This window comes from Chrysoperla carnea, chromosome 5 (genome assembly GCF_905475395.1).
Source record: "Chrysoperla carnea chromosome 5, inChrCarn1.1, whole genome shotgun sequence".
Lineage (NCBI taxonomy): Eukaryota > Metazoa > Arthropoda > Insecta > Neuroptera > Chrysopidae > Chrysoperla > Chrysoperla carnea.
The window spans coordinates 35823422-35850373 of NC_058341.1; the positions used below are offsets into that span (position 1 = coordinate 35823422).

The following is a 26952-nucleotide window of genomic DNA, read 5'->3' on the forward strand; positions in this document are numbered from 1 at the left end:
CTATACACTTTGGAGGAATCCACACTATTTTTCAAAAAAGCTCACCATTTATTAACGAGTTTAATAAAATCGTTTATAGATTACGTGATACTGGAGTTCTACTTCATATTCAACAAGAAGTAATTTGTATGGATAAAAAAGGCGCACACGCTATTCACTATTAGTTCTTTTCATTAAAACATTATCAAAATTCTTAATATTCAATTTCGACCTCAATCTTCTCCAGTTGCTTTTAAGGTATTTCCAGCATGAAAGCACTTATTGTCAATAGATTTGGCCTATTTCTTTCACAGACTCAGTGGATTTTACCATAGTTTTAACATAGGAACTGCAAATACCATGCTGGAAATACGTTAATAGATACAATAGAAACACTTTGCTTTGTATCAATAATTTCGTTGCAGCCAATAGTTATTCAATTTTGAAATCGACTTCAAAATATAATTGTTCAGAAAGAAATTATTTCAAGAAGTATTTGTTTTAAATTTATTGAATACATTTTAATGAAAATAAAGGAATGTAAAAGATGCCTGCATTAGCGTTTGCTCCTTTTTTACTCGAATTATAAAATTTTAGCTTAGAATAAATTTTGTCTATATAGAAGTTTTTTTTTTTTTTAGATAAAATTAAAGTACTTAAATTATTCAGTACAATTTCATTTAAAAACCAAAGGACGTATAAACGATAATACAATACAATTATTAACCCCAGTTACTTTTAACGACTTAGAAAGTGTGTTTATGTTATGGTGTTTAGGAATATTGATTTCTTTTATTGGATTTTTATTTGAAATATATAAAAGTCGAAAAAATACGCTTAGGTAATAATTCAAAAATATACATCGCAAACGATTTATGCTAATAAAAAGTAATTCGAAACAATAACGTCTAGTTTAATTTAGTTAATTCATACCTTTCGTTTTCTGATCTTCCTATTTTTTTTTCTAAGTCACTACAGTAAGTTCCTGTAGTCACCATTTAAATTTTTTAAAGAAATAAATAGGTAGGTTATAAATACATTTTAATTATTTTTTGTTGTTAATTAATTATGTTGAATTAAATTTGCTTCAATATAAGATAATGCATCAGATCTCAGTTTACTTATACTATATCATTACGAATTCGAAATATTGGTCCGAGAGATACGCAGGTAAAATTCTTGTGATCGTACTTCCAAACTTTAAAAAACCAGTGCATCAATGTGATTTACTTTTACAAAATTTTCACTATTTATTAGGATGCATCAAAATATACGATTCTCCCATCATTAATTTAATTATTTATTTGATAAAAGTTGTACAGCAAATGAAAACAAGTCTAAATAAACATAATTCGTATATATGTTTAGAATAGAAATTTAAATGAATATACATCTTCAGTATCTAATTGTGTATTGGTACCATTTAGGAAACAAGGTAAAATTTAAAAAAACAAAAATAACCTCTATAATTAATTCCAAATATTGTATAAAATTGATTTGATCAAGTAGTAAAATGATCGTAGTTTTGAAAATATTTATAAACGTTTGGAGTACGAAATCTTAAATTCGTGCTTAAAACATATCTAAGAACATTCTCCATTAAATTACCATTTTCCTTAAAGCCTTCTTCAAACTGAATCAATTTTGAAGATCATCGCCTATTTTTTAGTATTTTCGTGTACGGAACCCTAAACTCGCACTTGAAACATAGCTAAGACACTCTCCATTAAATTATCTTTCAAACGGAACAAAAAAATAAAAATCGGTTCACCCATTTAGGCGCTACGATGCCACAGACAAACATACACACAAAGCGATCAAACTTATAACACCCCTTTTTTTGGTTCGGGGGTTAAAAAACTTATCTAATTTGACGTATTTATTTTTAAAATTTAACCGCCATATAATGTTGCAATTTTTGTACTTAGATTAAGGATCATTTATGAATTTAGGACCAGATTTAAAACCTCGCATAAAAACCGGTAATTATGTGAAAAACAAGCGGTACGCAATAGTCAGCCTAAAATCTAATTTTTTTAAGTTTCCAAGTTGATTGGATAATTATAATTGAGAGAAAAGCATATTTAAATTTCAAAAAGTTATGCGTACCTACATATAAATTCTTGAAATGTTCCCCTTCAACTATAGGTGTTCATCAAAGTCGGTAATAACTCTAGATATTCAACACCTAAAATGCTATTCAAATGATTGTAAAATAATTATTTTTCATGGCGTGGGGTTTCAATTTTTTTTTTGATTACTATCAAATTAGTATAAATTGAAGGTTTATGTTATTACAATATCATTTTTTTATATTTGATTATGTTAATGTTGGTATATAATTATTATAAACATGGGGTGACCTCAGCCTCCATATACAGACTATGTCGATTTTAATTGTATCTTTGGACGATACGAAGTAAACGATACCCCTGTTAACTTCTATATTCAGTGGGTCAATGTTGATCTGTCAGAAATTGATCAGAAAAAATTAATTAAGGCATGCTACCTATGCTTCGTCAGACGCATACTTGACTGTTTTCTATGCTGCGTCTGATGAGCACTGCTGTCATACTTGACTGTTAAAAAATAAAGTGAAGTAAAATGAGTGATCGCGATATTCGACTACGCCTATTAATGCTAGAAGAAATTGGAGCAGAAGAAATTCTATTGGAACAGTGAATGTTTGATGGTAATGGTGAAGTCCATACTAAATGTCGCTCAGTTTATGTTTTGGATCTTATAAAGGATGATAATTAGAACAGATTCCTCATACAGATATCAGTACTCCGACACAACTACTTTGGAATCCATTTTTGACAACTAACTATTTATTAATGTATCGTTTTAACTTTTGTTATATTTCTAACGGTCTAGTGTAAGCAAAACTAAAAATTTTAAAAATTCTGAAAACAATGTAAATTTTTAAAGCATCATATCTCAAAATCTGTTGAACATACGGAGCTGTGAGTTGGCTTCAATTGTTTCAAATTTAATATAATTTCAAAAGGATAGTAGCAACTAATGTCAAAAACTCATAGCTTTTGAATAGAACTGCAAAAATTGAAAAATTCCGAAAATTTCCGAAAAAGTCAGATTATTGTTATTTCTTATTTATGATTATTTTTTTATGTAGTAATATAATTTGTGACCTCATTATAGCATGTCGTGCAGAAGAGGTAAAGATAATTATTTACGAAATAAATAACATAAATAAAAATACCTAATCAACAAAAATGTCATTAAATAAACATAAACCAACAACAAATATTTATTTAAAACTTTTACGTTTTTCCGAATTATTTAGATTATTCAACACCAAAAGTTTGATAATATGTTAGAAACACTTTTAAATATAATCATAAAAACATATTTATTAGATCAATCATATTGTACAGTTTTTATTTCAAATAATGATTTTAATTTTAATTTAATAGTGCCTGTAATTACAATTAAATCAACATCAATTAATGACGATATCACATCTAAATATTACCATGATTTTGATCAAGCAATTTTAAAATCCCTGAATCTTGGATGTGATTCATTTATTATTTATAATTCCAACGTCCAAGATTTTCTTAAAAGTATTGATTTAAACATACAACTTTCGTTTCGCAAAATAGCTAATCGAAAGTTTATTTACATTTTTAATTATATTGATGTTAATATGATATTAATTAATGATATTTTATCATCGAAAGTAGTCAAATTTATACCAGATTTTATAATTATTTATCCAAATAATTTAATAACTAATATTAATAATTCAAGTTCATTTTATGTCGAGCAAAATGCGTTATTTGGTGTACAAAGTTATAAAATAGTTACTCGTGAAATGAATGACCCACAATTGATTTTGTTAGATTTTTGGTTTACTAATAATCAATCTTTTTTGGGCAATGTTAATTTATTTCCATTGAAACCTCAAAATTTGTATAAAGTACCTGTGAGTGTAGCTTTAATACCAACTTTTTCACCGTATATAATAATTGAAAGTAAGATTTAAAATTTAATATATATATAAGAGAAGTTCAAGTATTCCCTTTACGATTTTGCTTAATTTTATTGAGAAGCGTCAATCACGATAAAATATTCGGGGTATATCTTCGAAACAATAAGTGATAATTTTTTGCTTTTCTAAGATCTATTATTTCAACGGCTTTATCCATTTTTTCGATAAATAATATTGGCTATAATAAGGTAAAGCTATGTTTGACTCTGGGTATAGGCAATGATGTATCAGTAACATATCTTAAAGCAGTTACTAACTTCAGAAAATATTCCCATTTTCTTTTTTTTCTTTAAACATTTTCAACTACTATCTTTCAATAACATATAATTTAAATTCTCAAGAGTAAAACTTTTGGAGCAATATACTACCCTAAGAATTTGGGGTGCAACCCTAAGAATATTTCATCTCCAATTATTGCAATAAATCCATTACAGTAAGAAATACGAAAAAATTTGGTTAAAATTATTGAAGTTACTTTGAATTTATTAAAATGTGGCTCGAAAAAAAGGCTCGACTTTTATTGAAAACTTACAATATTGCGAAAAATTCAGGAAAATCGGTGGAGCGAATAAGAGTCACACTTACACAATGAATTATTAATTTAATTAATTAATTTAAAATTGATTTATTATTTAATAATTTATATATTTATTTATTTTCTTATTTTTTTAAGAATGATTTTATGAAACAGTAAGTTTTATTTCCGTAGAAGATGTAATTGTTTATCCTAATGCACAATCAGAAAGTGTTGTCGATGGTATCGAAGTGCGAATCCTTCGTGAATATGCAAATCAATTTAACATAACATTAAATTTTACAATTGATCCTGAATTATGGGGTGAAATCTATTCTAATCGTACTGGAATTGGTTTGCTTGGAAATATGGTGGAAAATCGACTTGATATTTGTATCGGTAATAAAATCAAGTTTTTATATTTAGTCGAGAGTTTGTAATGCGTAAAAGAAGAGTATTTAAACAATTAACTCTATTTAAATTTTTTTACAGCTGCTCTTTTATACTGGGATATGATAGATGAGTATCTTCAATTTTCTGGTATTACAGTATTTACACGAATTATTGGTCTGGTGCCTTCATCTGAGTAATTATATTTTTATAATCGAGGTTGTCAAAATTTAAAAAAATCTTAGATACATGATTTGCACGTTCAACTTCGTATTGTATTCCCTGGCAATTTGGTTTAAAATCTCATATTTCGAATAAGTTTGGATGAAATACTTTAGTTATTTTATTATTTTTTATGAAATAGCACAATAGTATAGACGTCTAACCACTTTCTATTGACATAGATGTTCATGGCTTCACCCAATTTTTTGTTCCGCTGAATTCAATTTTATAGATAAATGAATAGCGAAATATAATTTCACTCGGAAAAAGTTTCTCCCATACCTACTTCTTTAAAGTTCGAAATATTTACGATTTCAGAAAAAATAAATTGATAAAAACTTATATGTTTCAGGCATGGAAACAAATTAGGACTTCTCATTAATATATTTTCATTTCCTCTTTGGTTGTCATTAATTTTTTCGCTTTTCGTGTTGACATTAACACTGACCTTTTGTACAAATCAAACATTTAATCACCTCTGCAAAAACTATTCTGAGAATAAAATAATGAAGGACATTTTCCAATCATTTTTCGTTGTTTATCGTTTACATTTGCTTCAGTCGTTACCAGAATTGATATTAAATCGATTTACAAAATCAGTGCTGCATATTTTATTATTATTAATTTTATTGCAAGCGTTATTTATAAGCTCAGCTTATGTAAGTGGTTTGTCAGCAATTTTAACCTTACCAATATATGCTAAAACAATTCAAACACGGCAAGATTTAATTGACAGCAAAATGGAATGGGGAGCTAACGATGAGGCGTGGATTGGTCCAATATCTCGTTCAACTAATGTACTAATATAAATTTTAGTATCCCTACACTGTAAAAAAGTACTAGTTACAACAAAATAAGTTCTTAATATAGTTGAAAGTAGATATTTTCTTGGTTCTAGAAAATTTTTAAGAAGTTAAGTTTCTTGAATTAAGTATTGAAGTCGTTGACTCAAGAAATATTTACTTGTTTTAAGAACATCAACAACAAAGTAAAGGCGTTTACTTTAGTATAGTAATTTTTTACAGTGTATAGTGTCAAATATATAATTGTATATAATTTAATTTTATATTTTTAGCCACAGGATATTGACTTATTAAAAACAGCTAGAATTTATGATGATGATAAATTAAAAAATTTACCTCCTAAAACTTATGCGTATCTCGTAGATGAAATAAATGGTGGTAAGATTCATTTAATTTGAACATGATAATTACCAAAAAAACCAAGAAATTAATTTTCTTTTTTAAGGTGTATATGGAGTTCCAAGTTACGTTCCCGAGAATTATGTTTTAAATTCGCAGGTAATGCGTGAACCAATATATTCCGAAGGAATCCACACTGTGTTTCAAAAGAGTTCACCATTTATTAAAGAATTTGACAAATTCGTTTCTAGATTACGCCAAACTGGGGTTCTACTTCATATTCAACAACAAGTAATTATAAACTAAATTAAAATGTCGCAAGAATGACTATGCAATTTTTGAAAAGATAATATAGATCGTTATTCTTCAATGACGGTCTGTGTGTCAACCAAGATAACATAACCGAGATAATAAAAATTATTGTCGATTTATTTCATTGTTCATCTTTTCAGCGATATTAATTTTATTAGAATCGAATAAATAAACAAGGGCGACTGACTATAAATGCTTGAATTTTGCCATTGAGATTGAGATCCTTTTGGCTTTATTTGAGAAATATTGACCACTTCCTTGCAAAATATGAAAAAAACTTTGAACGTGTGTGGAGGACTCTATATAATTTAAAGCCTACACTATTATCCTTCGAATGATTCAATCGAAATCGTTTTTCATCTAATATTATCAAAGAGTTAATGAATAGAAAACTTTCTTTTTTCGATATAAAAATCCTTTTGTAGTTAGAACGGTTCATAAGGATACAAATTTTGATTAAACGGAAAGTTTTTTAATTGATTAAAAACTTAGAAATTAGAAACGAGACTGATTGCTTTTTAGAACCTAGAAACTATAATGATTTAATGTGTAGTACTTGTATTTGCGCCATGTTAATTTATATTACTTAATATTTTCGATTTAAAATAGGTATATCTTTTTATAACTTGATTTCTTTGTTTTTAAGGTCACATTAAAATACTTAAATTATTCGGTACAATTGCATTTAAAAGCGAAAGGACGTATAAATGAAAATTCGAATGATACATTCACTTCAGTAACTTTTAACGATCTTGAAAGTGTTTTTCTCTTATGGTGTTTAGGAATGATTATTTCTTTTATTAAATTTGTGGTAGAAATATCTGAAAGAAAAAAAATTAATTCATATAATTTCAAAATACGAATTTTGGCGGATTACTAAACAAAATAAAAGCTTTGTATTTTCAAAATAATAATGATGAGTTTATTTCAATATCCCACTTTTAGTCCCTTATAAATTTTTCACGACTGGGCACAAGTCCAGGGCCTCCGAGCGTCTGAAAGCCCCCAAGAATTAAATGAAAAAAAAATGTAAAAAAAATCAAGCAGCAAATGGCTGATGAAATAAGCGAGCATGCGATCTTCTATCATAGATTTCCAAAACTACGTAACTCAGAGTGCTTATAATAAATACAAAGTAAAAATGCTGTAAAAATCAGATAGTCAAAAAAATTAAAGAAATTTTAACATACAATGAAACTAATGTTTAAATAATATCAATATAAATTAATAATTTTTCATATTACACGTGATGGTTTTATTTTTTTCTTTAAAATAAGAAGCGGTCCCTTATATGGGGGCCCCCTATAATTTTCGACCCAGGGCTCCTCAAATATTTAATCTGCCCTTGAATAAGGCACTATTAAAGAGAATTAAAAAGTTAATATTAAATTTTATATAAGTAAATAAATTAATCGTAATATTTTTGAGATTTTGATATTTTTAAGTAATTTTTTATAATCATCGATATAATTTTATATATCACATAATCTTGACAGAATATTAATCCAAAAGGCGTATAAAAACTTAAATAAATGGCTTTTATGATTAGGTATCACACATATATTTATATTTAAATTTCAAATGATAAAAAATTGTGGTTATTAATAGTTTTAAAGGCCAACCATTTTTAAATTTATTATTATTAATTATTGTCAGTAAGAAATAAATACTGTATGATCCAAAAAAGTTTAGTTTCTGGTTTATATTAACATTAGATTTGTATACGATTTTCCCATACCTATGCAGTTTAATTAATCACAAAATTTTCAAAAAAATTGTTGAAGTCTCTCTAAAAAACACAACATTTTTAAAATTTTGGAAAATTGGAAAATATTTCCCGCTGGCCATAATGCAGCCACGTACCATACTTCCCATTACCGCAGCAAAATTTACATTGGTATTGTCTACTGGGAAAATTATTAATGACGTCAAGCAGTTAATATGACCGGCATATATAGATTTAGGTCTTAAAAAACAGTATTGGTCTATGGTCGATTATATTAAAAACTTTAATTTTACTTCACTTGTATGTATGTCTGTACTGATAATTTACAATTGAAATTTAATCCACTTTCCGGTTTTGGATTTAGCTGACATTTTGCATGCATTTGTAAATCGGAAGATAATGAATATTTATGATAAACATGGCCTGATTTTCCATGCACTTCCACCATATTTGATCTACATAGGTTTGTTTAGTTTTTAATTAAAAATTTAAATAAAAAACACTATTTAAGAGTATTATGAGTCCCTCTCTTATTATTATGAGTCCCTCATATTTGACTATTTGTAAAAGGTGGAGGCGCTGAGTTAAAATATCAAGGATGGTTCTGAGCGCTTCAAGCTTTTCTAAATATTCAAGTAGGCAATCAAAGGAAAAATTATTTTAGTACAATTTAACAATAAGAGCTTGTTCCTTAAAAAGCTATTTTTATTTAAATTATTTTGTGATCGACTCGTAAGTATAAATACTTGCCCATATTCTTTGAACATAAAGTTTTCGTGACACAAAAACGCCACTGAAATATTCGTATAAATTCGAAATATTAAACGATACTTTGTATCTAGTTTATAATTTCATTAAACTAAATCTAAAAAAAAATGGCCAGAATAATAACTTCTAATAAATTGTGTTTCGTAACATTCCTAGTTTTTTCTTTTATGCTAGTCACTTATTCGTGTGCTGGTAAGTAATTTTTGATATTCGATTATTTTAAAGAGTATTTACAGTAAATTTATTACTGAATTTTTGGAGGTATAAATATTGAACTTGTAAATTATTTAAGAAGATCTTCTCTAATATCTACAAGCACCGTGATTTAAATGTAGTAAATAGATCAAATCTTGATTATTTTTTAAAATCGTTATAGAATCAACGTCAAAAGTCAATATTTTATAAGTAAACAAATACATTAATATTTAATCTAAATATGCCAAATATAATACGTTTTTCAAAAGTGATGAAAATCAAAAGTGCTCAAACTTAATAAAAATTCAAAAATTTGCTTGTACGGTTCAACACTAATGATGAATTTTGATTTTTCCAATATTAATTAAATATTCACAAGTGCGAATTTCAAACTTTACATTACCGTATCAAACCATTACTCAATTTCAAAAATGCGCCCTGAATTACAACTAAAACAAGCCCATTTCAATTTCGATCAAGATGAATGTACGCACTACACTGAGATATCTTACAAAATAGTATGTAATCTTTATATCATATACAACTTAAAATTATAGTTTTAGCGCTTTTGTAGCCATTCCAATCTATGTTAATTATATTTAATTTAGTTGCTTTTATCAAAAAATATGTAAATAATATCTTTTAAATGGAAAAGAAAATACCTGAACAATAATTGGTTTGTCTCTGAAGTGTTGAAGAGTGGTCTGCCTCTGATTGTATTTTGGTATGGAATTTAGCAAAATGAACAATTTTCGATTAAAAACACCACCAATGTATTGTCTCTTTTTTTATATACGTTTTTTATGGCCAACTAGCTTCGTAGTACTAAATTAGAATTACTATATCAATTGCAAAAACATTTTTTGTATTATTTTTTGTCCTTGAAGCTTGCAGTCCGAATAAACCAACAAGCTCAATAAAAACCTGTGTGTTCAAATTGCCATTCTTTTAGATTGTCTGAAATATTGGAATTGGTCAGAATACTGGCCATATTCCCATGAATTATTCCGTTATATTGTAGCAAAATCGTCTTCTTTTTAATATTGACAGCAAAAAAATTATACTTTGTTTTAGATCTTAAATCATATTTACTATGTCAAAAATGTCAATCCAGTACTCAAGTCTGTGACATTTGTGAAAGAACAATTCTAGACAACACTAAACTCTTTACGACTGTCATTTGTAGTGAAATGGATACAAATGCGAATTTAGTCCAAACAAATCAATTTAACACAACAATGGATAATCCATATCCTGGAATGGAATATATTATTTATGTACAATACTTGAATATGGATTTCCCTAATTATGAATATTAGGCTATTTCTCAGTAATAGTAAGAGTATAACGTAAAAGAGCATGCTAAACCTAAGCATATTAATTTTCTTAACTTTATAACCTAAATAGAACTTTGAAAGGGGGGGGGGGGGTATTTTAGAGTGAACTGACAGAAAATATCGATATTTATATATACGCTTTATTTATGAAAATTGGAAAAGATTGGGTACCTGTTATTAATTTTTAATTTTTAAATAAATACATACCTAATAGCTATTTCTTAACTTGATGAATCAAGCAATAAGCTTGAAACAAAATTCTGCTAAGTCTACCTTCTCTTATCGTCATTCAATTCCGAAATCAAAAAGGCTACACACACCAAAAAATGGTTCTGAAATCCCTGACACATTTCTGTAAATTTCTTGTATATAAGAAAGAAAATGATGTAATAAATATTTTATAATCCATTTTTTGTAATATATGCCCAATTTTCGTAAAATTTGCATGTGCGTGACGTCAAATTTGCATAATATGTATAATAGCCAATAAACCAAAAATAGTTTTACGTTATCATGTATGTTTATCTTTGTCTGTAACCAGTTTTTTGCCTCACACATTATAATACAAATCCTGTATTTAGAATAATATATGAGACACGGAATATGAGGGAAGGACATTCATGCAAGATAATAGCAGCTTTCTTATACGCATTGCTTAATGTATAAATGTACTCCTCTCACACTTATTGATGTACTATGGGAAATGATTTAAAAAAACAGTGTGTATATATGCAAGTTTTACTGATGTATAATTACTCGATGTGATAAATCGAATTTAAATATTATACTCTTACTATAACTGAGCCTTGTCCTAACTAATAATATTTAAAAAAATTATAAACAATACACCTATATACCTACTATCTCATGTAAATTAAAAAAAAAATAAATATAAAAACTATTAAAATTATAATGAATTGTTATTTGTTTCTAGATTTTAAAGCAATTACTTGTTTTGCTTGTCCAGCCGCTACTAATCTATGTGAAGTTACAGTTAAAACCATATTGAATGGATCCTTAATTAAAACAATTACAAAATGTTATGAAATTGTTCCAACTCTTACATTATTGGGCAGTTTAAATAATACATCCCCAAATCCAACACCTGGATTACAATACTCTTGGAATATTACTCATATGTTACCACCTAATATATTTAATTTGGGATTATTAGGACCCCCTAGACATGTTAATAATAATAAAAATGATATATTTCATAATATTTTTCATAAAGTATTAAAATCATAAACTTTAGAAATGTTTTTTGTGAATAATTTTTCAAAAATATAAAATCATCAAAATTTTAAAGATTTGTTTTTTAATCAGTCCTCTAAAATTAAAGTTAAAGTTTTCTTCAACAAATTAAATTACCTTGGTTTGAATCAGCAAAAATTATTTTTCGAAATTTGTGTAGCTTATGGAAATAAGAACAAATATTCTGTACATTGTCTATAAAATTAAAGTGCCACAAATAACACCAATGTAAAATACACAGTTAGGCAGAATTCCTTTAAAATAATTTTGAAGCATTCTCATAAGTTTATTTGTTTGGGGAAAATAATTATAGTGTTTTAATTATTTATGTTGCTTACCGCTAATAAAAATAGCTCCAATTAAGGCGTTTCAATACCAAAACGAAAGTGTTACCATAAAAACTGGTTAAAACTTTGTTTAAAAAGATTGACTTTGATAGTTTATTTTTCCTAAAACGTACAGAGAATCGATATAAATTTTTCACAAACGATATCCAAAATACCTTAAAAAGTTGAAATGAAAATGATAAAAAAATTTAAAATTTTAATTATCAATTAATAATCCTTTTATAGGTCTTTTGTGAAAAGTTCATGTCGATTCTCTGTACGGTTTATGAGAAATGTGCCCTTTTTGGTAAAAACACTGACATTGATAGTTAATTTCTCTTGAACCGTTCAGAGAATCCTACATAAGATGTATAAAGTATAAAAGAATGATTAATTGCTCAATAAAATTTTTTTGGATCATTTTTATTTTTTTTGGTTTCGAAATACCTCAAATTAACTAGCACAAATAAGAATTTTTACATACATATCTTTTTTTCTATGAAAAATACTACTCTGATTTGCTTTTTACGGCCTAGAAGAATATTATTACATTGACATTTAAGTAGTCCAAGAGAATATTAATATGGTATCACAAAATGTCATATAATGTGGCCTCTATATAATCTTGAATAATCCCAGTGTACTCAATATTAACCACTTCATCGATTTTCCACACTTAACGTAGAAAAATAGTGATTCTAATAGGAATTACAACTTTTACATCATATTAAGATTTCGAAAATATCAGTTTTATGTCAAATTTTCGTAAAACTTAATTTAATATTTAATATAACTGAAGCTTGGCTTAGTCGAATAATATTCTAAATAATGTAGTAACTTTGTAATTCTAGTTTAAAAAATATCTTTATTAAAGCTATCGAAATCACGATATATTGTTATTTGTTTCTAGATTTTAAAGCAATTACTTGTTTCATGTGTCCAAAAGCTACAAATCAATGTGAAGTTAATGTAAAAACAATAGTGAATGGTTCTCTAGTTAATACAATAACCAAATGTTATAAATTAGTACCAAGTTCTTCATTATTGGGAACAATGAATAATACATCCCCAAATCCAATACCTGGCTTTGAATACAAGTGGAATCTTACTTATTTGTTACCACCTAACATATTTAATTTGGGACTTTTTGGAAGTCATAATCCATAAACTTTAAAAATATTTTGTAAATAATTTTTTAAAAATATAAAGACATCAAAGTAATTTAATGATTTATTTTTTAATCAGTCCTAAAATAAGAAGTACTTTTTTCTTTATCGGAGTAGATATCTTTCATTAAAAATTATATGCCGAAAATTGTGCAAGTAATGGAAAAATCAAAAGAATTTGGATCAACATTTCCTAAGTTCTAGAAAATAAAAACTTGAAAAAACTAGATATTGGTTTTACAAAGAAAAATTGATTTCTCCACATTGGCAATGGCTATGAAATCTTGCTTTCACAAAGTAACGTCACTGAAATATTCCTCCTTAGTTTCGAGGCATTCTTAGTTTAAAGTTTAGTCAATTGAGTGTGTTAATGAAATATTTATTTTACTTCTATGAATAATACACAGAAAATATTGCATGCGATATCTTTATGAAAGTCATAAATATTAATGTCCACCGGCCATAGCAAAGTGATCAAGTTGCACCGAAAATTCCCATTCTAATAAATTCCATTCTAATAAATTCCCCAACAGTCTTTAAATTCCGTTAAAAGACTGCTAGAGTTATGTCTCTTTAAAGATTATCTCACCTTTTTCATAGTTATTATAGAGAGCTTCAAAATGGTGGAAGTGCAGATAAATACATCAAACATTATCATTTATAGCAACCATATATGTATTAAGCGCTTCCACCAAAATTATATTAAAAGTAGTACATTTAATCCGTCTAGGTCGTTTGTATTCAAGCAACAAATTTAGTTCTCTTTGTTTAGAAAATAAATTGTATTCATTTTTTTAAACTTTAAGGTCAAATAAAACTTTATGAATATTTTCAAACATGGTAAAAATTCGCTTTTCATATTTGAGGCGAAGGGGTCTCACATAGATAATTTTATTATTGTTTTTTATTTATGGCATTTAATCAAAAGTTGATAAAAATCAGTCTACGTAAAAAATTTACGTGAATCGTCACTCGACATCTATGTACAATGCATTTGAGGATGAAGTGACAATTTTACTACTTAAATTTAATATTTATATAAACCTGTGTCTGATTGTCAAAAAAATAAGATTACTATAAGAAAATCTTAGATTCCATAATTTTTGACAAATTAAGGAAAACCGCAAATTATTACAAGGAAGAATTATTGATGAAGAATTATATCAAATTGCATTTTGCATGTCTTCAACGCAAATTTTAAGTTTGTGGTTCAATTAAAAATTTTCCGGATAGCCTAAAAGAGAAATCCTTAGGTATGATAGTTTCTTAAAGAAAAACGTTGTTAGACGTGACTTCGACAACAACCTCTCAAATTTCGGTATCTGTTAAGATGAGTTGCAAGTTATTATGATAAGGCAGTAGATCTTAATTAGTTTATTATATCTGCACATATAGACTATAGAGGTAATCATCTATTTTGGTAAATATACCTAATATCCAATAGCGTAACTTGCCTTGAGGAGGGCTCATACCAAGATTTGAACCAGGAGTCCTTTTTGCCATAGTCTTGAGGCAGTTCAGCGCCTTAATTGTTGAAAAAATCGACAGTTAAAATAAGTTAGCAAATATATTTCTATAAAATCGTCAAATTGAAAATTGGAAAACAAATCAAGGAGCGTGGTGGTCCCATATCGTTGCTACCACTGATATAGCGGTTTCTACGGCCCTGCTAATATAATCAAAGTTAATCCATTTAATTAAAAACCTCTTTAAAATAATCAATAATTGAATAAAAATTATTTTTTAAATATTTAAGTTAATTACCAAGTGCCATACTTGATCAAAGTTGACCAGTAATCTTCACATGAATCAAATTTTCAAAGTCGGTATGGTAGTATTTTTTTCACTTAAGATATAAATCTAACAAATCTTTTAACAAATATTTACAATATTTTTATCTGTTGATAGTTTTTTTAGTAAGAATTTTACAATTGTTACACATTTTATTTACGTGAGCAAATTTTATAAGTACTTGCTCAGATTGAAATTTGTAAAATCACTTAAATAACAACGATCAAAATCATAGATCAGTACAATGAAAAAAGTAAACATATAAACATAACTGCACACATTTAATTAATTCTATTCCTATTTTTAATAAAATTTTAAAAAGAAACTGCAGAATTGTTACAGAGGATGGCTTATGGCTAAATTCAACAGTGACAGTTTCATTTCTTTTTTTTATTTATATATATATTTTTTAATTTGAAATATGAATTGATAAGATTGAATGTGCATCGAATTTAATGTTCAAATACTATTTTTTTACTCATTTCTGTACTTTACAAGTTAGAATTCGCCCTTTAAGCTTGGAAATGCAACTAATTTGAAAAGAAACAGAAACATTTGATGCCAAATATCTCATAAACTGCTCACATGCATGCATGTAAAGAACAACCTGCCATCAAATCTACAGCCAATTTAGCCGAAAGCCATTCAAAATAAGAACTCTACAGTATAAACTACAAGCCAATGCTAAAATCTTTCGGGTAAAATGACCCACAAGGAATCATGTGGAAAAAGATGCTCCTATATGTAAAAAAAGAAGTAAGTTGGCGTCAGTTTTGCACGGCACAGGTGAGTACAGGTGAGAATATCAATGTTAGAACCTTTGGTGTCTCACCCCAGCACCAGCAAATATGTACGACGTTACTGGATACTAACTATGCATAAGTATTCGAAGCAAATTACAAAAATGATGTACAAAAATTTCCGATAACTTCGGTACCAGATGTTTAAAAAAATTTTTGATATTTCGCTTCGAATACTTATGCAGGGATAGTACCTATCCTAATACCCATTATACAAATATTTTATTTACTAGCCTCCACCTACACCATCTCATATTATTTCTTCACACTCCGCAAATTGTTTATGAATATATGTCCAATCATCATGAATATCAAAAGAGTTGATCAAATTAAGAAATCAATCGATAATCATCGAGTGAAAAACACGATCGGAATGTATAAATCACGAGATGTGTAAATCACAATTACAGACCAATCGATGATTTTTCAGAAGCAACGTTAGGCAGAAAGAATATCGTTTATAAAATCGATTTTTTGAAAACTCGGTGTTTTAAAAGTGTGCAAAAAACTATATCGGAAACAGAATCTAAAAACTATTAAAATATTTTTTATTCGACTGTGAATTTTAAGTAAAGGCCATATGGAATGTTTCTGATTGTATGAAATATATTTTAAAACACAAAATTTTAAAAAATGTTATTAAAATTTATTGCTTGGACTCACATAATAGGACGAAATAATAAATTAAAATGGGTAAATTATTAAAGCTCTTATCAAGTGAACATTATTTGTTTAGGGGAAAGCATTAGTAATTGTTTACATTTTGTAAATGAGTGAAAAATTTCTTCGAAACTTTCATTTTGGGAATTTTTCATATATAGATTTTGATAACATCCTTGACGTAATAACAGGTAAGTATGGAATAAAAAAAATTAAATGTTATCAATATTTTGATAAAAATTATTTACTATTCGATACAATATATAAATACCGAAAATGGATCAAGTTTTTTTATTGTATTTCATATCTTTATCTTTAAATGTGTAAAATCCAATAATTTAAAAAAAAATGTTTGTATATTTAATAATAACAACAAGTGTGCTTATTTTGGACTATGCAAATGGTCATGGAAATTTAATGAATCCACCGAGCAGAAATTCTTTATGGCGATTTGATAAACAAGCACCAATTAATTATGATGATAATGGCCTTAATTGTGGAGGTTTAGATGTAAATATTCTTTTATTTTTTGTAATTTAAATATTGTTGAGTAGAATCACAGCTACATCTGTTTTTGTGTACAAATGATAAATTTTGGGCATTAAACAAAAAAATTACCACCTTTTATTGAAACCCAGGATGAAACTGAGTCCTTCATTTTTACGAAGTGGCTTTGATGAAAAAATTATTTTTTGCATTTTATTATAATAATAGCTGACGAAATTTTTAATGTTTATCATATCAAACTAGCGAATGTTTATCAAAATATGGTGGAAGCGATGGAAAAAAAATGAAAATTTAGTTTTACAACTTTTATATTTCCTTTTGTTTTTATGTCATATTATCGTACTTTTATCCAAAATTAATAAAAAATTTTAATTTAAATAATAGAATTTATACCGAACAGACAAACATTCGGGCAAACTTTTTTCTATTTTGTTTTCTTTTGCATTTTTAATTGATGTAACTCTGTGTCACAAAAACTGCACGTCTTATACCATTCTAAGTGTTATAACTATCGCATTATATGCGAATAACGCCTAGAATGATTTTGCTTTTATTTTGACTTAGAGTATATATACTTGACGAACCATGCCTCACCTGAAAATTTCAATAATATATTTGGCGATTCTAGGTCAGAAAGTTGACTTTCCTGTAAAATAGTATAAAATTCCCGGACAAAATATTGGATGCTGTAGCGTATGTAATATTAAGCCTCGACTATCCAAGTTTCTAGCCTAGGATCGTAATTTACTTTCTTTCTTTTTTATAAATATTTAGGAAAAATTTTGAGTATATTAAATCAATTTTCAATAAAATTTGATTAAAATTATTCAAGAAAAAATTTACGTTCTTAATTCGTGTAAATAAAGCAGTAAAAAAAGATCAACTCGACACTAATCAACCCAAATCGATCTGACTTCGTTTGAGTAGTAAACAGGGAAATATGATTTCAATTAAACATTGAAACTCATGAAAACTTGAAAAGCGTTATAAAATACAATTTATTCCAAGTTCAAATAAAAAGCAAGGTTCAAAAAGAAACCGAATCATTTTTTCGTCTATTTTTTTAAGTAAACCTCAAATGAAAAAATTTAAAAATAAGTCGAATCTACTTGCTATCGTCGACCGTGTTTTGAGCCACAGACACAGTCACATATTTTTTTAAAAGCATGTCGAAACAAAGTACCTACGCCGCAAAAATTTGCAATCAGACAATAAATAAATAACAAACATTAGATAATGATATTTTTTCGATATCCCAACTTTGTTTGAAAATAGGTGGAGCTGTGACTCAACTTAGTTACTAATTGTTGATGCACATAAAAAATTAAAATTGTTTCCAGGTACAACATAATCATAACAAAGGAAAATGTGGACTTTGTGGTGATAGTTTTAGCTTACCTACTCCAAGACCAAATGAAGATGGTGGCAAATTTGGGACAGGTACAATTGCTGCCATATATAATCCAGGAGATAATATAACCACAATGGTTCGAATAACAGCAAATCACAAAGGCTACTTTAAATTTAGTTTATGTAATCTGGACGAAGCAGAAGTTGAGTCCGAAGAATGTTTTAAACCATTAAAAACCTCAACTGGCGAAGATGTTTATCAATTAAAACAATTTCTTCCAGGAATTTTTAAACCTCAAATACAATTACCAAACGACGTTTTATGTGAACATTGCGTTTTTCGATGGACTTGGACTTCAGGTATCGTAAATTTCTTAATGCAATTTATCCCCTAAGTCCTCTAAAATTTTTTTGAATTTAAAAGAATTCGAAAATTTGTATAGACGCAGTCCTATATTAGCCTTACAATACTTAGAAAGCGTTCTATTAAGAGAATACTGCACTTTTTGAGGGTCAAAATAGTTCGTTCGCGAAAGTTCGAATTGCTATATTTTCGCTAAAAATCATCGGATCTGGATCTAGCCTTCTCCTTTTCAAATTATATAATCCAAAATTTTGATCATTCTCTACTGTTTTGTTCTGACAGATTCATCAATGTGATCAAAATTATTCTGTAGATATTATATACTGTTGCTTACGGCTTGTTGCAATAAGTCCAAAAAATTTAGTATGCGCCTTTGACTTTATGAAGATGATCTTAACATCATGTTAATTAAATTCAATGATTTTTTTTATTTAGGTAATAATTGGGGCACTTGTTCAGATGGTACTCAAGCTGTTGGATGCGGTCCACAAGAAACTTTTGTTAATTGTGCAGATATTGCTATCTTTCCAAAACTCTTTGATCAAAATTAACTTCTGTACTCTTTGCCTGATGCACCCAATTTCTCAGAATATAAGACGCTTATTATCTTACAAAAATGTTAAAAAACATGTTGAAAATGTTTAAAAATAATTATGTTTTAATGATATTAATTTTTATAAATAATTTTAAAAATTTGTATGTATATTTATTTATTTTTTGAAATTAAAATTATATTTGATTAATGTTCGATTTTTCCACATTCTACCTCATAGTTTTCCGACTTTTGAATTAGCAACCAGTTTAACAAAATTAAAAAAAAAATTTGAAGAAATAGTCGAAAATTTTTAAGTGGTGTTAGGGGAAAATATTTACTCAGTTTTACCAGTTACCACTACCTAAATGTTCGTTGGTGATTAGTTAGTGCCAAAGAGGTTATATAACATAGAGGTTTAAGAGCATATAAAACGCAAAAAGTGAATTATTGACCGCTAATAAAAATGAAAAAGGGGCCGTCTTTCCTCTTTGCAGCCTGACAAAGCACGAATATTAATCTTTTTTAATTTTTGTATAAACACTTGTATGTCTGTGTATTTCATAGAGGTAATATAAGACAGACGAAGACAAGCTAAGACTCGTACTTCTTTTTATATCTCTCTCTATAACGATCAACCGTTTGAATAGCCACTTTTTATTGAAAAAAGGTGAGTAAAAGGTATCTATATTACATTATTGATACGTATAATATGTCAAAGGTGGAGTACTGGCTAGCCAAGTTACCTCCGGTTACCTCCGGTTACGAAGTACCTCAGTTCGAAACTAGCATTCCCCGATAAATTTTTAATTAAATAAGTTATTATCCCGAGATAAAGTCATTTTTTTACATAATTGTTATGAGAACCAAAAGCGACAAATAAGTAAGAGAGCGAGGTATACTTTATGTTATTTTAATTCCCACTTCCTGACAGAAGAGTTATTTATGACATAAGGAACATGTTCTCCTATTACAAAATCTTATAAAATTTCATTCATGTACAACAATTTTGTAATAGGCGAATATGTTATAAAAAAATTTAATAAAATAAATATGTTCTCCTGTTACAAAATTTCATATTTCATTCTTAACGAGCGATTGTTTTAATTTTATAAACACAAATTTTAATATTTTTTAATAGGAGAATATGAGTTAGATAAACTATATGACATGCTCTCCTGTTAAAAAGTTTCATATTTTAGCATAACCAAGCCATTTTGTACATATTTTTAATATTTTGTAACAAGAGAACATGATTTTAAAGATATATATTTATGATTTTTTAAATTCCCACCCCCTGACATAATAGTGATTTATGACTGACGTTATTTATAGCAAGAGGGCGGGTTATATAGATAATTTAAATTATAAAAAGAGTGGAAAATTTTTAACATCAGGAAAAATTCATTTAATTTAAAAGTAAAAATGTTAACCACACCAAGATACGAACTAGCGTACCATGGTTTCTCAGGCAAGTGCTATACCCACACAACCACCAGGCTTATTTATTACCGTATAAGTAACTTAATACTTACGTTTACTAAATAATTAATTAATTGATAATTTTGTCCTGAAAGGAAAATAATAGAATAAAAAATTTAAAAAATACAACAAAATTTAAAATACATAACGAATTTTATTTATTTATAGCCAAAAAAAAAGTGTTTTATATTTTCATGAAGAATCATAATGTACATTTTCATAAAACAAATTAACAGAGATTCTTCTTTTTTTTATTAAAGTTTTTATACAAAATAAGTAAAATTTATATATTTATAATTTTAATTTATTTAAGTTTATATACTTAAACGCATGTTGCTTTTAGCGTCGCTATTAGTCCTTAGCATCGAAAAAGCGTTTGAAAAGATGTGTTACTACAGATTCACCCACAAACTTTCCAGATACAACATACTCGCCTAACTTTCTATTGGTAACATAATTTACTATTGATTCTCAAAAACTTATCCTTTGTTTAAAAAATTGCTAAGCTTTGTTTAAAATAAGCAATACTTTTTTCATCCTGAATGTATACAAATTTATTAGGTCAACATAGTAATTTATGACTGGCGTTATTTAAAGCAAGAAGGCGGGGTTATATAGATAATTTAAAGTATAAAAAGAGTGGAAAATTTTTAACATCAGGAAAAATTTTAAAGTTGAATTTAAATGTTAAAATGCTAACCACACCAGGATACGAACTAGTGTAACTTGGTATCATAGGCAAGTGCTATACACACACACCCACCCGGATTATATTTTAATTTATTATTAAGTTAATAATAATTTTTACAAAATTAATTAAGTAATTGATAATTTTGTTCTGTGGTTATGCATTTGTATTCTTTATAAGTTTATAACTTTTAACTACATCTACTGGCATATATGGGAACTATTCAATATTACAGTTTTCTATTATACCAAAATATCATTGCTTGTATTTGACATTTGACAAATTTGATACAAAAATTGTTTTTGTTGACATGCAAACTAATCATTTTTGGAACCCACTTTCTGTTTCTGCTTTATAAAATTTTTGAAAACAACGTGCCTGTAATAATCACCTAACTTTAGTTTACGATCTACTTCTAGTGTAACTTGAACAAAGTGAAATATCTTCATCATGTCTTTTTGTAATCTAAATGATCACGTATTAATTAAAGATGAAAATATTGAAGTTGAACAATTACATGCAGAAATAATAATTAAGAACGAACTCGATGAAGAAGAAAAATATTCAAGTGATGTTGAGGATAAAATATTTACTAGCCAAAGTTACACATTACCCACGAGTTCCGTTAATTATAAACAAGAAATTGAAGAAGTACTATTAGAAGAAAAACTTGATGAATTATTAGAAGAAAAATATTCAAGTGATGTTGAGGATAAAATATTTACTAACCAAAGTTATGCATTACCCACTAGTTCTGTAAATCATAAACAAGAAATTGAAGAAGTAATATTACCTAGTGATGTAACAAAACAAAAAGGAGAACTTGAAGAAATAGTAGAGAAATATTCATGTGATGTTGGGGAGAAAATATTCGCTCAAAGTTTTCCATTAATCGTCGATTCCAAAAATGAAAAACCAATACTTTCTAGAAGTAAATTTTCATGTGACATTTGTGATAAAAAATTTAACCGACGTAAAGATTTATTAGGACATAAACGAAAACATTCTACCCATCGTTCGACTTTATTTCAACATAAACCAGGAAACAGGAGATTTTCATGCAATGTTTGTAATAAGACATTTACACTTAAAAGCACATTAATTAGACATAGAAGAATACATACCGGAGAATTATCGTGTGATGAATGCGATAAAAAATTTACTACAAATTCAAATTTAATTGAACATAAACGCAAACATGACGTCATAAAATCGTCTCCATGTGACGTATGTGGTGAGATATTTTCTCTTAAAGATTCTTTAATTAAACATAAACAAACGCATTTCGAAGGAGGAAAAATGTTTGTGTGTGACGTGTGTGATAAATCATTTAAATCTAAAGGTTATTTACTTAAACATAAACAAATACATACCGGGAGAAAACCTTTTCCATGTGATGTTTGTGGTAAATCATTTACTCGACGAAACTATTTAGAAGATCATCAACGAATACATACCGGGGAAGAACTTTTTTCATGTGATTTTTGTGATAAGACATTTGTTTATCGAAGTAGTTTAACTGTACATAAACTTACGCATACTGGAGTTAAATTTTTTACATGTAATATTTGTAACAAAAAATTTGCTCATAAAAGTAATTTTATTAGACATAAACGAATTCATACGATGGAAAAATCGTTTTCATGTGATGTTTGTGGTAAATCGTTTACTCAACGCAGCTATTTAGTTCAGCATCAAAAGCAACATGATGCAATAAAGAAATTTTTATGTGATATTTGCTGTAAAACATTCACTCGTTATACAGTTTTAGTCCAACATAAAAGAATTCATACCGGAGAAAAACCATTTACATGTGAAGTTTGCGGTAAAGCTTTTAGTCTTACAAGTAATTTAAATAAACATTTGCGAATTCATACAAGAAACACTAAAACTTTTGATAGTAAAACCATTACCAGCGATAGGGAAAAAATTTTCCCGTGTATTGTTTGTAATAAAAGATTTACTAACAAAGCCTATTTATCAAAACATAGTGTTATTCATACAGGAGAAAAACCATTTTCATGTGAAGTATGTGGTAAAAAATTTACTCATAAAAGCAGTTTTGTTAAACATAAACGAATTCATACGACGGGAGAATCGTTTTCATGCGATATTTGTGGTAAATTATTTACTCAACGCACTTATTTAGTTGTGCATCGAAAAGAGCATGCTGATCTAAAGGAATTTGTTTGTGATATTTGCTATAAAACGTTTACTCAATATACAATTTTAATCGAACATAAACAAATTCATGAAGAAAAACCATTTACGTGTGAAGTATGCAATAGAGCATTTGGTCTTGAGAGTTATTTAAAAAGTCATTTACGAACTCATACAAGAGACACTAAAACTTTAACCGGTGATAGCAATTTCAGTACAATTAGCCAACAAAAACATTCGGAGGAAGGTGAAAAACCATTTTCATGTGATATTTGTAACAAACGGTTTTTATTAAATAAATATTTAATAAAACATAAACGTTTACATACTGAAGAAATATCATTTGCATGCGATTTTTGTGAAAAACGATGTAATAACAAATATAATTTAATTCAACATAGACGAGTTCATACAGGGGAAAAACCGTTTGCGTGTGATCTTTGTGACAAAAAATTTTCACAATTAAGTGGTTTAAAACAGCATAAAACTACACACAACAAACCACAGAAAGATATTAATGTACGTAAAAGTATGCATACTAAAGAATTACGTATTAAATGTGAGTATTGTGATAAAAGATTTCCACGAAATTTTGATTTAATTCAACATACACGGGTGCATACAGGAGAAAAACCATTTTCATGTGAAGTTTGTGATAAAAAGTTTTCACAGCCAGCTGGTTTAAAACGACATAAATGTACTCAAAATTGATTTTATGTAATGTATGAATCATTGTTGTTAAAAGACTATTGATAACTGGAAGTTGCAACCTTAGATCATATATTTTAAATAGATGAGCCCAGCGTATACCAAGTATATATATTTTGGATCCACAGAGTAGATTAACAAAGACAAAAATACAATATTCAAACAGCTGACGGAGAAACACGTAATACCGAAGGATGGTATTCAATGCAAAAAACAGAGCTTTACATCCAATAATATTAAATGAAAACAATTGTAATACGTAAGATTGACTAGTTTTATTAATAAAAATATTTGAATATATATACATAAAAACTTAAGGTGATAATCATACAACAATGTACAGATTATGTAAATTTAAAAAAATATCTTCAAAAATCAATAAAAATATTTTAAAAATTATATTTATAATTATTATTTTATCCTAGAAAATTGAAAAATAATACTAAAATGGATACAAGGTTCGAAATATTATAAATTTTAAAATAATTATGGGTTCGAGTGATTTTACAATATCGTTTAATTAACGGTCTTTTTTATAGTTAATTTAGGTCTTATTTAAAAAATTATAATGTCATTAATGTAATTTTGCTAATTTAGAAGTATTATGTACATAAAAATAATAAATAATATTAGAAAGAAGGAATATTTTAATTTATTTTTCAATAACTTGATAATTTTGCAATTTATCAATAGAAAAAATGGAATGGCAGAATACAATTTGCCCTTTTGAGTAAATACTGAAAATAGTTACAAAATTTAGACCGTCGTGAGTTTTATATAATCCGGGTGGAATACGAAATACCTCAAGCTTATAACTGTTAAAAATCGACAAAAATTTATATTAGATTAATTAGGAAAGAATAACGTTCTAATATAAATGCTTTCCCATTGTATCAGTTAATAACAAGAGCTATTTCGTAGCTCTCCTGCGTTATGTAACACCAACAAACTGCATAATTTTCGCCTCCTGCATTAATAAATATTTCTATTTTCTGTATTCCAAAGAGCAGACTGTATTCTGCCATTTCATTTTTTGTATTAAAATGTCCCAATCTACTTTTTGCAAGATCTCATGTTTAAGATATTAGGTATAATATAATTATTTATTGATATGATAAATCGAACCCTGAAGGAAACAAAGACATACTTAAAATAATTTTAAACACTACATAAATTAAATTTATTCAGTTTCATCATCTTTTTGAATATAATTTACAATTATTCATCTACCGAATGGATTAATAAATTTAGATAATTGCACTTAAATGAAAACAGTCAGGCTTATTTACGTCAAATGAAATTATTTTTGTTTTTGTATATTATTATTCTTTAATTTAGGCTTTTTATCAGAGTTTTATCGCGAAAAAACTAGTAAGAATTAACTAAAATGAAATAGCCAGTAAGAGCCAATGAGCTATGGTATCGTTTTTCTAATTGATTAATATTTGACGAGCGTCAATGTGCAAATTATTTGCTAAACAAGCGAGTTTTTCCAAATTTTATTTACAATTTAATTATTAACAATGAATACTTGAGTTCTCCCCAATATAGACAGTCTGTGTTACGTCAAGATAATGTAGAATAATCTAGAATTTAGACTAATGATTACGTATCAATGTTAGATAATTTAAAACTAATTGAATTTTCGATCAAGATGATGAAACAATAACATCAACACAAATATAATAAATATTAGGCAAATTTTGGTATTATTCAGGTTATAACAACTAAAAATAGTGGAGTCATATCTTTTCTTCTGAATTCTTTGATACTTCGATTTTTTTCAATCATTTCATTTTATTTCTAATGGTTCACACACATTAAGTCAAATATTTCAAAATTAAAACCTAGATTAGACGTTACCAAACTTTGAAAATATTTCTGAGCTCTAGACCTCTAGGTCGAAGTTCACCGACCCTTTCGTGAATCAAGCAATATAAATATACAAACGGAATATCGGTTATTATATAGGCCGTATTTTTTTGCAAGTTTTAAATTATTTTGGTTCAATTGTATGATCATAGCTATTCTAATGTTTTTAGAAAGCAATCCACAAAACCGATTATATCATTTCAATTTTTACATATTTATATATCTAGATTGCTAAAATTATCCGAATTTATTTCACCTTCGTATTTAAATTATATTCATAAAAATTTTTTACCGATAGTCGACATACTAAAATTTTTTGTATAACCTGATTAAGTATTGCTACCAAAACTCGCTAAAAAAATTAATTCTAAGTTTTCTTTATACTTTTTTCATATCAACAATGTAATAGCATTTGCCTATATTCATTTTATAAAAACAAATAAGCAATTGATAAAAATATTTAAACTGAAAATCAGCTGAATTTCAATATCGATAAAAAATTTTATTTAAAAACTGCGATTTTTTTCAAAAAGTCTGCTCGCTTCATAGCTTTTTCTTCTTCTTCACGCTTTCGTTCTTCTTGTTCCATGCGTATTTCCTCTTCAAACTTACTTTTTACAGACAATTCCTTAATCTACAAATACAAAGAGAAAATCAAATGAAATATGCTTGAGAAAATTAATTGTTATTGA

At 27.3% G+C, this 26952-nt stretch overlaps 4 protein-coding genes across 4 annotated transcripts in view; 3 read left to right on the top strand and 1 right to left on the bottom strand.

Annotated features, from left to right (window-relative positions):
- The first annotated feature begins 9147 nt into the window (after positions 1–9147).
- Positions 9148–13153, top strand: LOC123301145. Its single transcript, XM_044883879.1, has 3 exons — positions 9148–9260; positions 11535–11788; positions 13091–13153. The coding sequence occupies exons 1-3, from the start codon at positions 9176–9178 to the stop codon at positions 13151–13153; spliced, it is 402 nt and encodes a 133-aa protein (XP_044739814.1). The 5' UTR covers positions 9148–9175.
- Positions 13154–16920: 3767 nt separating this feature from the next.
- On the top strand, positions 16921–19473 carry LOC123300465. Its single transcript, XM_044883043.1, has 3 exons — positions 16921–17107; positions 18445–18814; positions 19254–19473. The coding sequence occupies exons 1-3, from the start codon at positions 16946–16948 to the stop codon at positions 19367–19369; spliced, it is 648 nt and encodes a 215-aa protein (XP_044738978.1). The 5' UTR covers positions 16921–16945; the 3' UTR covers positions 19370–19473.
- A 2420-nt stretch (positions 19474–21893) lies between these two features.
- On the top strand, positions 21894–24643 carry LOC123301147 (oocyte zinc finger protein XlCOF6-like). The gene is made up of 3 exons (XM_044883880.1): positions 21894–23081; positions 23286–24493; positions 24564–24643. The coding sequence occupies exons 1-2, from the start codon at positions 21971–21973 to the stop codon at positions 24389–24391; spliced, it is 2217 nt and encodes a 738-aa protein (XP_044739815.1). The 5' UTR covers positions 21894–21970; the 3' UTR covers positions 24392–24493; positions 24564–24643.
- A 1000-nt stretch (positions 24644–25643) lies between these two features.
- LOC123300053 (EF-hand domain-containing protein D2 homolog) overlaps positions 25644–26952 on the bottom strand; it is a 55852-nt gene continuing 54543 nt past the window's right edge. Inside the window, exon 3 of the mRNA XM_044882523.1 lies at positions 25644–26894. Coding sequence (XP_044738458.1) covers positions 26763–26894 — 132 coding nt within the window. The 3' untranslated portion in view covers positions 25644–26762. The remainder of the gene's footprint in view (positions 26895–26952) is intronic.

What these genes read in the sequence shown, in the direction of transcription:
- LOC123301145 (XM_044883879.1), top strand. Translation starts at nt 9,176, where the DNA reads ATGGCCAGAATAATAACTTCTAATAAATTGTGTTTCGTAACATTCCTA. An exon ending in AGTCACTTATTCGTGTGCTG is followed by an intron (nt 9,261 to 11,534) that starts GTAAGTAATTTT and finishes ATTTGTTTCTAG; the next exon opens with ATTTTAAAGCAATTACTTGT. An exon ending in TATTAGGACCCCCTAGACAT is followed by an intron (nt 11,789 to 13,090) that starts GTTAATAATAAT and finishes ATTTGTTTCTAG; the next exon opens with ATTTTAAAGCAATTACTTGT.
- LOC123300465 (XM_044883043.1), top strand. Translation starts at nt 16,946, where the DNA reads ATGTTTGTATATTTAATAATAACAACAAGTGTGCTTATTTTGGACTAT. An exon ending in TTAATTGTGGAGGTTTAGAT is followed by an intron (nt 17,108 to 18,444) that starts GTAAATATTCTT and finishes AATTGTTTCCAG; the next exon opens with GTACAACATAATCATAACAA. An exon ending in TCGATGGACTTGGACTTCAG is followed by an intron (nt 18,815 to 19,253) that starts GTATCGTAAATT and finishes TTTTTTATTTAG; the next exon opens with GTAATAATTGGGGCACTTGT.
- LOC123301147 (XM_044883880.1), top strand. Translation starts at nt 21,971, where the DNA reads ATGTCTTTTTGTAATCTAAATGATCACGTATTAATTAAAGATGAAAAT. An exon ending in TGGAGTTAAATTTTTTACAT is followed by an intron (nt 23,082 to 23,285) that starts GTAATATTTGTA and finishes CTCGTTATACAG; the next exon opens with TTTTAGTCCAACATAAAAGA.